At 41.8% G+C, this 13957-nt stretch overlaps 1 protein-coding gene across 1 annotated transcript in view; it reads left to right on the forward strand.

Moving 5' to 3' along the window:
* The window catches only part of ZNF521 (zinc finger protein 521), a gene marked incomplete at its 3' end in the record, with an annotated part of 256271 nt that overhangs the window by 106543 nt on the left and 135771 nt on the right, over positions 1-13957 (forward strand). The window contains 1 exon segment of the mRNA XM_082853714.1: positions 10157-13509. Within this exon segment, the coding sequence (XP_082709840.1) occupies positions 10157-13509 (3353 nt within the window).

Raw genomic sequence — 13957 nt, forward strand, 5'->3', positions numbered from 1 at the left:
TCTGTCACCAGTTTTCAGATATTTGGCAAGAAACTTCATCTTAGTTACATATATAAACAGACATATATATGTAACACACACACATATATATAAACACACATGTATATATACATACACCTATATTTTAATACAATTATATATACACATATGTGTAAACTATATAATTGAGTATACAAAATATATAATTTAATAAAATAATATAATTATATGTAATATATATTAATCAGTACAAAAATAGCATCATAAAGACTTCCCCTAATGAAGTGTTTCATTAAGACATGATTGCACATTTACTCATATTAAGTGGCAAATTACTATGATTAATACTTTGCAGTGAGAAATAGCAAAGATATTTCAAAAATGTATGCCTTGATTTAACATAAATCATTCAGTCTGTTCTGAACATCAGTCAGTCCTGCATAAAAACATACATGCACACATAGCCCGTGCCATACTTTTGACTAGTACTGGTTCCCATAAATAAATTACCAGGACTGTTAACAAGAAAAAAAATGATAGAATGGACTGGTTTGAATTTTATTTTTATATTCATTCTAGGGAAGAGTAAATTGAACCAAAAGTGAGAAATAGAAAACAAAGGGAGAATAAGGTACCTGGAAAATCCATTAAATTGATAATCAGCATTATTTTCAGGATTGCCTCTTTCAAATTTTGCCTAACTAGGTAAATGAAAAAAAATAACTACATGAATAAGCATGCTGATATTAATGATCTGTGTAGAAATACTTTGTTATGCCCTAATTAGAGTTATTTTAAGAACATACTTTTGTCCTTTGCAGTTTATAAGCATTACCTCCTTTAAAATAGATGACTCCTCGGACTTCCCTGGCGGTCCAGTGGTTAAGACTTTGCCTTCCACTGCACAGGGTGCGAGTTCGATCCCTGGTCGGGGAGCTAAGATCCCACATGCCTCACAGCCAAAACACCAAAACAGAAAACAAAAGTAATATTGTAACAAATTCAATAAAGACTTAAAAAATGGTCCACATCAAAAAAATCGTTAAAAAAAATGAAATAAATGACTCCTTATATCATTTGTGTTACTTGGGATCCAACATCACTTTTCAGTTTTAGTTTTACTATGTAAAAGTTAATGATGAAAGTTAATGATGTGAAAGTTAATGATTCTGTTGAAACACCATAGAAATTCTGTCCTGTGAGGACGCATTGGCAATTTGTCCTGTAGATCTCGACATATGCATAAAATCTCAAGATAGTGTAGCATCCTCCCAATTTTTAAATACCACCATAGCATATAACTTCCCCATAAAATGCATAAACACTGACTGAGGAGTAGGCAACACAAACTAGTTTGAGTTGCAGCTGCTGTGTGGTTGGCTAGGTGCACTCACTAGCTTTTCTACTTCAGCCTGACAACTTGTGTGAGACAGTCTCTGCCTTAAAATAAAAAATGATTATTTGTCCCAGATCTTAATTCCTATCATATTTTAGACACATGAACATCAAAATCAAGAACACTGATGTCCACCGTATTATAATACCAAATGGATAATTGTAATATTTCCCCCCTAATCTTTGTAACAGCTTTTTCTATATTAGCACACCGTATTTATCACTTTACTGCACAATGAACCCACAGGGGGTGCTAATTGGTCATTAATTAAATTTTAGCCTTTCAACACTTTTGTATTCTCCAGTGGCTTTATCTGCAGTGAAGTATACGGTGTGGCCTTTTTAAACTGCCAAAAATTCATGTCAGCTTTACTGCTGCCGTGGATAAAATACAGGTGAAATTCAGCTCGAGTGAACACCATTTCAGGACTGTTATAATTCCTTGTGACCAAAAGTTCGCCAGCCTTGGACCAAAGCCTACATGTTGGAAAGTATTCAGTAGAGTTCAACATGACAAAACATTCTCATAGACCAGACTCCTCGTTGAAATACAGAATTTGATCTCTTTGTTTAAAAATTCTAGTGTGTAGGGCAATTCTTCGAAAAACCATTAACATGGTGGAATGATTTTTCTGAGGTCCATCATTCACTAATGAAGCCATTTTCAAACTCAGTTTTGTTAGTGGAAGAATCCCTTTTATGTTATGCTACCCCAGTGAAGAGGTTAATTTAAAATTACTAATGATTAACATGGTAGCGCTGAGAAATTTGCTGAGTATATTTCAAAAGGTGTGGCTCTATTTTCAAAGCTTAATAGGTATATTTCACACTAGAGCAAAGGATTTTGAAGCAAAGTAGAATTTGCCCTCGAGAAATTTCTAAACAGGTAAAATAGTGAGATATTGGGCTGGAGTCAGAACTATGGGATGTGGCTTCAAGATTTTGAATGCAAGCCATCCCATTGTGGGGATTTTATTCCACTAATGAATTAATCACAGCTTGCCAGTGTGTGCTGCTATTAAAGAATGAGCTCCTGCACATTGATTTTCAAGATAACTACTATTAGCGTTCAGATTTTTTTTTTGTATTTTGGTTTATTTTTATTTTTATTTTTTTTTAATTTTTGGCCACATGGCTGGTGGAATTTTAGTTCCCTGACCAGTGATTGAACCCGGGCCCTCAGCAGTGAAAGCACAGAGTCCTAACCACTGGGCTGGCAGGGAACTCAATTCCTATTTCTTATTTTTAAACAAAAATGCCTTTTAAGTCCTTTAAAATTCTTAGAATTTCAATATGAAGAAAACAACCACTAAATTATAGTTAATTTTTATTCCTCTGTAATGTTTTCACATTTATCAGTTATAACCTAACGGTAACTTTGACTTTTAGAGTAGTAGTAATAATTTAGTACATGTTTATATTGTAGCAGTTCAGAAAGCTCTTTCATACAATGTCATGTTTGATTCTTATTATATCAACTATGGGGAAAGCTAGAATTTTTCTGATATTATAGACAAGGAGGCCAAAACGTTTTTTTTTACTTTTTTTTATTTTTGGCGGTACGCGGGCCTCTCACTGTTGTGGCCTCTCCCGTTGCGCAGCACAGGCTCCGGACGCGCAGGCTCAGCAGCCATGGCTCACGGGCCCAGCCGCTCCGCGGCATGTGGGATCTTCCCGGACCGGGGCACGAACCCGTGTCCCCTGCATCGGCAGGCGGACTCCCAACCACTGTGCCACCAGGGAAGCCCAGAGGCCAAGACTTAAAAAAAAAATATATATATATATATATATATATAGTAATTTATAGAGTTCATAAGCTAGTTATCAGACCTAAACACATAGTAGGTGTTTAATAAATGTTGGTTATATGAATGAATAAATGAAATAAGCAATGAAGAAGTACTTCAAATTCTTTGTGGTATGAGGTCATATATAAATACAAGACTTCTAAGTAACGAAAACACGCCTTTTAACTCAAAATAGTTGAGATAAAAAGAAAACAGACGGGAAATTCACCGTGATGATGGCTGTCATTATTAAAGGAGAGATAAATACATTAAATGATGTAGAACGCTCACAGCCACAGCACTGTAAGCAGATGTGTAGCATATGATTGCCAATTACTGAACGCCAAGAGGTTGGTGCTTATCGTTAGTTATATATATTTTTAAGTGAGCCAAAAGATGGGAACAGCAAAGCTGTGCTCACCCCCGTACGTAACTGGAAACCGCTTTTCCTTCTGTCTGGCTTCAGAAACACGTCTCAGTTTCCGTGAGAGAGACGATGACTGTTCTTTAACTGGTTTCACGTCAGCTTTTTCCTCCGATTTGAGAGGTGGAGTTAAGTGTGAACTGCTTAAGAATGCACTGTTTTCTGTTTAATTTGGCGGCGGAAGATGGAATTCATTGAGCTCCGTCTGTTCAAATGAACTTTAAGCAACAGCAAGCGAAACATTTGTACTTCTCTGCACACGTAACAGAACTGTGTCTGGTGAAAGAGACAGCTTGGGTATAAAGCCCAGGATTACCTAAGGAGGACAGCGCAGGGGTGACACCAACTTATCTCTTTGGCTCATCCAAAGCATTAAAGGATTGTTGGGGAAAGTGAGCCTCTTTTTTATTAGAGAGTATTGAAAGGAAAAAAAAAAAAATAACCTCTGAGCTCTGATATCTGGAATTCATCTTGACTGTGTTAAAAAATGTGTTCCTCCAACTGCAGCTCCCACAGCTGCTATCATTAATGAGTGACCACCCTTTTCCCTCCCAACCTAACTGTTAATGCATTTAATTGGTCCTTCCAGAACAGTTTGTAATATTACAGAATTTAAAAGCGTCTGTGAATTATAAGTAATTTTCAAGTTCACTTTTCTCTTTTGAACACCCAGTAAAGAATATTCCTTTTCAAGTAGTTAAATAAGTTACATGACAAAGGAGTGAATTTAATGTGGGACGGTTGATTTTTTAAAAAAGTATGATAGCTATATTACTAAAGTTGCAGCCTTTCTAAAACTGTTGACACTTCTGTTGAGAATGAAAGGAAACAATTGTGTAATAATGCATAATGATTTATTTAGAATGACCATATCCTTCAGCAATTTAGATCATTGCTTTAAAACGTATTGTGCAATTTGGTGAGATGATTTTAAATACGATGATGCAGAGTTGTTACTGTGATGGCTCTGGGTTAACATGACAAATATCCTTGTTACCTGTGTCTGTTAAACACACATTTCAAAATATTGTTCTCTCTTGATAGCACCTAACTTCTCTCAGCCTTTGTGCATACCTGTATATTTCCCTCAAGATTCTCAGTTTAACTGTCTTAAGGTGTCTTAAGTTAATGAGTGGAAAAAGGACTATGAACTCTAGTATGAAAGTTCAGAACTGCTCCTAGAGCATGCTGGTAGAGAGAAAGAACCATTTTCAGCCAATGGAGGAAATAACCTGGAAATTTCCTTTGGTCTCATGCTTTCACCTACTGTCCTACACTTAAAAAAATCATCTACTAAATGAACTTATTTTGATGTTAAATAATGCAGTGATTGTACTGCTCGTGTTTTGAGGGATAAGAGAGGTCATTTCCGAAGTCCACCCTTGGCTTTGGAATTACATAGCAAAATACTTGTTCCAAGGTTATCTGTCAGTAAAGGCCCAAGATTATATCATATGTATAATAATTTAATACTTGGGTTTATGGTCCATTACCTTTTAGATATCACCAACAATTTATATTTTATTTTCTTGGTGGCCGAATATACAACTGTAAATGCTTAAGGCACTATTTGGGCCAGTCCCTAAAGCTGATATTCCAGTGGTTCAATTAAAGAAAAGAAAATGTTAAAATATGTTTATACTGTACACATTAAGAAGCTTACATGTGAAAAGGTACATGCATGCGACACATGTAAGTCTTTTTGTTTACATATGCAGCTTTTCCTTCAGCGATGACAGGTGCCCTAGAGATATTCACTAATCCTTGTAACACCCCAGAGGGTAAGTAGCAAGAATTATTATCTTCATACTGCAGGTGAAATACCTAGGTAGGGGCAGATTAAATGACTTGGCCAGGTCACTCTCTAAGTCAGTTATGAAGCTAGAAATAAAACTCCGGACTCCTGACTTCTGGTTCTCATTCTGAGTTATTGCTCTTCGAAAAGAGAGGTACCAGAGCTGTCAGTATTCGGGCTTCTTTTCCTCACTTGAAAAGTCACCAGTGATGTAAATCCTGTCCCCGTTAAAGAAATCTTGCTGTGTGGCACTTGCACACACATGATACTGAGTCCCCAAGGGCGGTTTAGTGAGTTCTCTGCCTTTACAATGAATGAGCTCAGGTAGCAAAAGGACATCAGTAAGCCAGCTTCTCGTGGGCCCAGCCCTACGAAGAACTAAATGTATTGGAAGTTTCCATAACTTCAGAGATGCGGATCACTTCTTTAACATGTACAGTGAGTCAATCCACTTTGTTACTTGACTTCCTCCTTAATAATTTCAGGATTGCCCGTATTGTTGGAGTCAGCATTCTAAAATTAGGCTTGGTCCCTGCCCTCCAGAAGCGTGTACTTTACCCTAAGACTAAGACATGCTTTACGGTGCAAAAATAAAAAGCTGTAGCATCACCCCAAACCTTCCTGTGCATCTTCTCTTCCTCCTTCTTTGACCTTATTTTTTTATTGGCTACTTCAGTTGGATTTGAAAGCCAAAGAATGGCCAGACCCTCAGCATTTTTCTTCCACAATGACAGGCTGTAGACGGACATTATCAGCCCCCCATTTGGCAACCCAGCAGCCCTTCCCAGGGTGTGTTCGTCTGTCCATCCCCCAGTAGCCAGGGTAAAATCATAGCCAATCTTTGCTCTCTCCTCCAAGGTTGGTACATGAGGGGCGATGGCTCATGTCACAGAGGTACTTTGTGCTCTGGTGTCTTTTTTTTCCTGCACAATCCCTCCTTCTAATACGACTTCACTTTTCTGTTAGTGAGCACTTTACCCCATAAATAGGACCGAACAGGTGTTGCTCTGCCGCTAACTGAGTTTCCAGCTGTCATCCTCCGACGTAGACCCAGCAAAATCTGTTGTTTGGTCCTTTCAGGCAGACTAGAGAACCATCAAGCCCGAGATGGAGGTCTTCCTTGCAGGATATGGCAGTTTTGTTGCCAGAAGATGGTCGGGAAAGCCTGGCTGGCTAACAAAGACAGGCCTTCAGCTGCTGGGTGTAGTTCCAGTTCTGCATCCCCTTTGGCAGGAGCACAGAGGCTGCTGCAGTGTGGCCAGCCAGCAAAATTAGGAAATAAGGACCTCTTTTATTTACTCAGGCTGCTGAATCATGGGCATTCCTGTCTGCTTGGAGAAAAGTCAGGCGGCTCTCCTTTCCACTGAAAGTCTCAGGAGTGTTCGAGACTTTCATCTCCGAGTGTTCACACACTTGTTTTAATGTGCTTTATGGAAATGGTGAAACTCAGCAAGTACAGTTGCTGTAGAAAAACATCTGCACTAACTATGCACACACATTTGCATCTTTAAATAGACTTTTAGGCCACGGAGCTGGTTTCCAGCAAAGTTTTTTTTTGTTGTTGTTTTTTTCTTCTTCTTCTTCCCGTTGTAAGAGCTATAGCTCTCTGAGAGTCAGCTAGTGTGAAGTGACTGATTCCAAAAAAATTAAAATTTAACATGGACATGTTAAGTACTTCACATTGAAATGCAGAAAACGTACCATAACACAGAAACACACTTCTGTAAGAAGTAGCACTTAGTGAGTGTCAAAGGGTAAAAAAGTCCAAGTTGACTCAGTAACAGGAGTTGAAAGAATCCTCCACACTTTCTTCCAGATGAAAAAAAGAAATTGAAATTGTTTAAGTCTGTAGTAGTCATTTAAACATAGTTTGTGTTGTGAATGCCAAAAAGCTTAAGGTAATGGGGACGAGTAGCTTTCAAAGACTTGGGTAGACCTCGGAGAATGTTGGCAACACCACCACACCACAAAAGTCTGGGGAGATTCTGATACCCTTAGAGCATGGATCAACACCCCTGGGAGTCTTGTCAGTGAGTTCCTTGTGCATCCCAGGGAGAAAAGGCCCACTTACAACACTAGCAAATGAGCGTTTTACAATTTAGATTTTAAAACAGAAATCAGCCTTTCGTGAAACCTTTGCTTATTTCTCTAAAAGTAGCATTCCCTGCTCAAACTTTTTACTTCTGCTGAGTGTCCCTCAATCCCGCAGCCTAAGCCCTAATTAGGAAGCCGGTAGGTGATTTCCGTGTATCTCAGTTACAAAGACACATCATCTTTGATTATCACGTCCTCTTTATCCCAAGACCAAGTAATAGGGACAGGAAAGAGAGTGAAGAGAAGATTTCTAGTTCCCTTGAATCTTGGTTTGAGTAAAAACTTGATCCTGACCCTCAGCTCACTTGACTATATTTGAAATTTATAAGCTTAGGAGAACAGGTATGTAAGAGGTATAGTCAGGCATGGCCCACAGACGAGAACCTGATTTAAGCGTGGTGTCATGTTTATAATGGTCTATTGCTCAATAATTCTTGGTGCATTTGTATAATGATGTATCATGCCTGGGCATAATCTGCAATTTAATAATAAATTCACTTGCTGAATTTTCAGGCTCAGTAGTTCTGTTCTTTCAGTCTAGATGCATGACAAATTCTGATTCATTGTTTTCCCCAACTGTACAAATGAGATGATGTGTTTGAGAATATTTTTAAGTGAAACAACAGGATGTAAGCCTAAACAAGGAATGTGTGGAAAGTGGTAGATTTTCTTCTTAGAATGCTGAGCAAATTTAATAGAGAGTAAACTTTTTAATTAGGGGAAATATTTCCAAACTTTGGTTTGTTTTAGTGCTACCAGCCTTAGATAGCTTATGTCTTTTAAGGGAAAAGCTAGACCATCATTGAAGTTTTTGTTTTTAATTTTTCAAAATTGTCTCTCTGTATGTTAGGTGATGAGTTTATCTGCATATATTCTTTATGTGTATTCACCCTTAAATTGAAATCACACCCACAATTGTCAGACTCTTTCTTATGCTGGAAACACGTTAGGTTATAGACGTATATAAATGAGGATGCAAAATCATGTGGTTTTCAACTTGTATTGCGAAGCTCTGTTGCAGTGGGCAGGGATCCAGGAATGGTGTTTGGTTGTTTTCTCAGAGTTAGATGGTTGCCATCTGGCATTGATAGTGAGATGGTGTTGTCATCAGTTTCTAGATGCAGGAAAGGAATGATCCTCATCTGTTTCCTGTGGATAAGCAAGAGGTTGATAATCTAGTAAAATCTTGTTACCTTAAAGAAAGCAGACGTGGAATTTGTTTACATAATGCTTGCCAGTTTCTACTTTTGTGTTAATAATATAGCTTGCTAGTGAACTTTAGCTTTGAAGAATTTGAAAATGTATTTGATCATATTCTAGTTGCATCTTATTAGAATACCCCAATAATATTCTAATTGAACCTACTATTCTAATAGAATCACTGTCTCCACCAGGCACACTCCATGGTCTTTACTCGTCTGCCTTTATGAAAAATCTGGCTCCTTTGGAGAATGAAAAGCTTTTACAATGTCTTCCGATCCTGAATGATAGATTGTTTTGAAAAGCCAGAAAGAGGTTTTACAACCTACTTGAGAAGGTCTCATTTTCCACTTGAATATTAAGAAAGTGACAGAAGGAAGAGTGTACACTAGCTACAAACGTGGTTAAAAAACCGCCTAATATAAAGCAGAGTTACTTTATGGATAACTTGCTAAGATTATATCTGGCTTTCAGGCTTGTTTGTCTTCTCTTTGTTACCCATAAATCTTTCAGCATTTAGCATAATCATTTATCACTTTTCCTGTTTCCAGTTTTTCACAAGTTGCTTTGTCTCTGCTCACCTCAAAGTGCAGGTCCTGTTTGGCTAAGGAAGTTCATGCTGCTGAAGCTTTTGCAAAAGGAAGAAATGGTGGGCCACCTCTTGAACTTTCCAAACAAAATACACTATTACAATCTGGCCCTTGTGAAACTCATTTTTTTCTTGATCCTGGCGGATCCTAGCTACACGTAATATCTAGCAGTACCCTTCTAACATCTAATAATCCATTTTCTGGCCTATGCTATTCGAATCTTACAGTTATTGAAGAAGTCCTGGTTGCCTTTTATTACACAAGACATAATTATTATTGTGTCTTCTGTCTTCTTTCATGTGCTTACTTTTTAATATTGTTTTGCTGCATGCAATAAGGTCTGTATCAATAAGAAGCCCATAAAAGATTCTGGTCTTCAGAATTGCCTTTTTATATAAAAACAAGCAAAATTCAGAGGGAATATTTTATTAAATATTAGACATCTGGGTTGACTGCATTAATTTTAAATCATTCCTGTAATATTTCCTCTTTTCATTTGGTCCTTCAGATGCTCACATAATATGCAAATCATTTTAGAATGAACACAAAAGAAACATTAAATATATTAAAAGCTGCATTTTAATAAAATTGTCAATGCATAATACATACCTTGCTTCTAAAGAAGAATGATAAAAAGTAATAAAAGGGTAATTTAGGCACAGAACTATTTAATATCTTTTTATATTTTACAATCCAGTGAAAAGTAAATGCAGAAGAAAAGCTTGGGGTTCAGATTTGAAAGTGTTCCACTCAAATATTCTCTCCTTTTTTTTTTTCCCTGAAAGGTTCTTGTTGGTCCCACCCTGTGTACAGTACACTCACAGTGGTACAGTAAACTCACTCTTGAACTCTCAACACGGAAAATGAAACGTTCCGATGCTTTTTGTTGCAGATGGAGTGGATGTGGAAGATGACCCCACTTGCTCCTGGCCGGCTTCCTCACCTTCGAGCAAGGACCAGACTTCCCCCAGCCACGGAGAAGGTTGCGATTTTGGAGAGGAAGAAGGTGGCCCTGGACTCCCTTATCCATGCCAATTCTGTGACAAGTCGTTCAGCCGTCTCAGCTACCTAAAGCACCATGAGCAGAGTCACAGCGACAAGCTGCCTTTCAAATGCACTTACTGCAGTAGGCTGTTCAAACACAAGCGGAGCCGAGATCGCCACATCAAACTCCACACTGGGGACAAGAAGTACCACTGCAGCGAATGCGATGCCGCGTTCTCCAGAAGTGATCACCTCAAGATCCACTTAAAGACTCACACGTCCAACAAGCCATATAAATGTGCCATTTGTCGCCGTGGGTTCCTGTCCTCTAGTTCCTTACACGGACACATGCAGGTTCACGAAAGGAACAAGGACGGCTCCCAGTCCGGTTCCAGGATGGAGGACTGGAAGATGAAGGACACTCAGAAGTGCAGTCAGTGCGAGGAAGGCTTTGACTTCCCGGAAGACCTCCAGAAGCACATTGCAGAGTGCCACCCCGAGTGCTCCCCGAACGAGGACCGGGCGGCCCTCCAGTGTGTCTACTGCCACGAGCTCTTTGTGGAGGAGACCTCCCTGATGAACCACATGGAGCAGATGCACGGCGGGGAGAAGAAGAACTCCTGCACCATCTGCTCCGAGAGCTTCCACACCGTCGAGGAACTGTACAGCCACATGGATAGTCACCAGCAACCGGAGTCATGCAACCACAGCAACAGCCCTTCCCTGGTCACGGTGGGCTACACCTCCGTGTCCAGCACGACTCCGGACTCCAACCTCTCAGTGGACAGCTCGACCATGGTGGAAGCCGCCCCGCCAATCCCCAAGAGTCGAGGGAGGAAGCGGGCCTCTCAGCAAACCCCGGACATGACCGTCCCCTCGAGTAAACAGGCAAAAGTCACCTACAGCTGTATTTACTGCAACAAGCAGTTGTTTTCGAGTCTGGCGGTTCTGCAGATTCACCTGAAAACTATGCATTTAGATAAGCCAGAGCAGGCCCACATTTGTCAGTATTGCTTGGAGGTGTTGCCCTCCCTCTATAACCTCAATGAACATCTTAAGCAAGTGCACGAAGCTCAGGACCCAGGTCTGATCGTTTCTGCCATGCCTGCCATCGTCTACCAGTGCAACTTCTGCTCCGAAGTTGTCAATGACCTCAACACCCTTCAGGAACACATCCGATGTTCTCACGGATTTGCCAACCCTGCGGCTAAGGACAGCAACGCTTTTTTCTGTCCCCATTGCTACATGGGGTTCCTCACTGACTCTTCCCTTGAAGAGCATATAAGGCAGGTCCACTGTGACCTCAGTGGCTCCCGATTTGGGTCTCCAGTGCTCGGGACTCCAAAAGAACCAGTCGTAGAAGTCTATTCTTGTTCCTATTGTACGAATTCTCCAATATTCAACAGCGTTCTTAAACTGAACAAGCACATCAAAGAGAATCATAAAAACATTCCCTTGGCCCTGAATTATATTCACAACGGGAAGAAATCCAGGGCCTTGAGCCCCCTCTCTCCTGTGGCCATAGAGCAGACATCTCTTAAGATGATGCAGGCGGTCGGAGGTGCGCCTGCGCGGCCAGCGGGAGAGTATATCTGTAATCAGTGTGGTGCTAAGTACACGTCCCTGGACGGCTTTCAGACTCACCTGAAAACTCATCTCGACACCGTGCTACCAAAACTGACCTGTCCTCAGTGCAACAAGGAGTTCCCCAACCAAGAATCCCTGCTGAAGCACGTCACCATTCATTTTATGATCACCTCCACGTACTACATCTGCGAGAGTTGTGACAAGCAGTTCACGTCAGTGGACGACCTTCAGAAACACCTGCTGGACATGCACACCTTCGTCTTCTTCCGCTGCACCCTCTGTCAAGAAGTTTTCGACTCGAAGGTCTCCATTCAGCTCCACTTGGCCGTGAAGCACAGTAATGAGAAGAAAGTCTACCGCTGCACGTCCTGCAACTGGGACTTCCGCAACGAGACAGACCTGCAGCTGCACGTGAAGCACAACCACCTGGAGAACCAGGGCAAAGTGCACAAGTGCATCTTCTGCGGCGAGTCCTTCGGCACCGAGGTGGAGCTGCAGTGCCACATCACCACCCACAGCAAGAAGTACAACTGCAAGTTCTGCAGCAAAGCCTTCCACGCCATCATCCTGCTGGAGAAACACCTGCGGGAGAAGCACTGCGTGTTTGACGCCAAGACGCCTAATTGCGGCGCCAACGGGGCCTCGGAGCAGGCGCAGAAAGAGGAGGTGGAGCTGCAGACCCTGCTGACCAACAGCCAGGAGTCCCACAACAGCCACGACGGGAGCGAGGAGGACGTGGACACCTCGGAGCCCATGTACGGCTGTGACATCTGCGGGGCGGCCTACACCATGGAGACCCTGCTGCAGAACCACCAGCTGCGGGACCACAACATCCGGCCCGGGGAGAGCGCCATTGTGAAGAAGAAAGCCGAGCTCATCAAAGGCAACTACAAGTGCAACGTGTGCTCTCGAACCTTTTTCTCGGAAAACGGCCTCCGGGAACACATGCAGACCCACCTGGGCCCCGTCAAACACTACATGTGCCCCATCTGTGGGGAGCGCTTCCCCTCCCTCTTGACTCTGACCGAACACAAAGTCACGCACAGTAAGAGCCTCGATACCGGAAACTGCCGCATCTGCAAGATGCCGCTCCAGAGCGAAGAGGAGTTTCTAGAGCATTGCCAAATGCACCCCGACCTGAGGAATTCCCTGACGGGATTTCGCTGTGTGGTCTGCATGCAGACGGTGACCTCCACCTTAGAACTCAAAATCCACGGGACGTTCCACATGCAAAAGACGGGCAACGGGTCTGCGGTCCAGACCACGGGGCGTGGCCAGCATGTCCCCAAACTGTACAAGTGCGCGTCCTGCCTCAAGGAATTCCGTTCCAAGCAAGATCTGGTGAAACTTGACATCAACGGCCTGCCATATGGTCTGTGTGCCGGCTGCGTGAATCTCAGTAAGAGCGGGAGCCCGGGCATCAGCGTCCCTCCCGGCACGAGTAGACCAGGCCTGGGCCAGAATGAGAACCTGAGTGCCATGGAGGGTAAGGGCAAGGCCGGGGCGCTGAAGACGCGCTGTTCCAGCTGCAACGTTAAGTTTGAGTCTGAAAGTGAACTCCAGAACCACATCCAAACGGTCCACCGAGAGCTGGTGGCAGATGGCAACAGCACGCAGTTGAAAACGCCGCAAGTATCGCCCATGCCCAGAATCAGCCCCTCCCAGTCGGATGAGGTAAACTCGCCTTTTTAATGTTTCTCTTTAACCTCCTCGAGAATCTGTCTCCACTTTACGTTTACCCTTTGCTCAGCTTTAATTATTGTCAGGTGCCGAGAGATGTTTGGATCAAAATGCAGTGGTGGTTTTTCCCCCATAGCCATTAGCTAGCAATTGCTTCTTGATAAGCAGCATTTTGGCTTGAATGGTGCAAAATAGGACTAATTCCAGACTCCCTAGGATATTGTCTTCTCTATGACTGAAGAGACCTGCACTCATGCCAACACTACCTGAGATCTGGAATCTCAGTGTAGCTTCACTGCGAGTTGAAATCCCCAGCTATGACTTGTGTGTATGGCAGAGAGATAATGACATAAAAGTAAAATGCTATGAGCCAACACTCTGGCTTAGAGTAAATTAAAAAGAATATATATGTTTGTGGATAACAAATTGGGTAGGGCTGGCT

The sequence above is a fragment of the Leucopleurus acutus genome, assembly GCF_964270905.1.
Source record: "Leucopleurus acutus genome assembly, chromosome: 13".
Classification (NCBI taxonomy): Eukaryota; Metazoa; Chordata; class Mammalia; order Artiodactyla; family Delphinidae; genus Leucopleurus; species Leucopleurus acutus.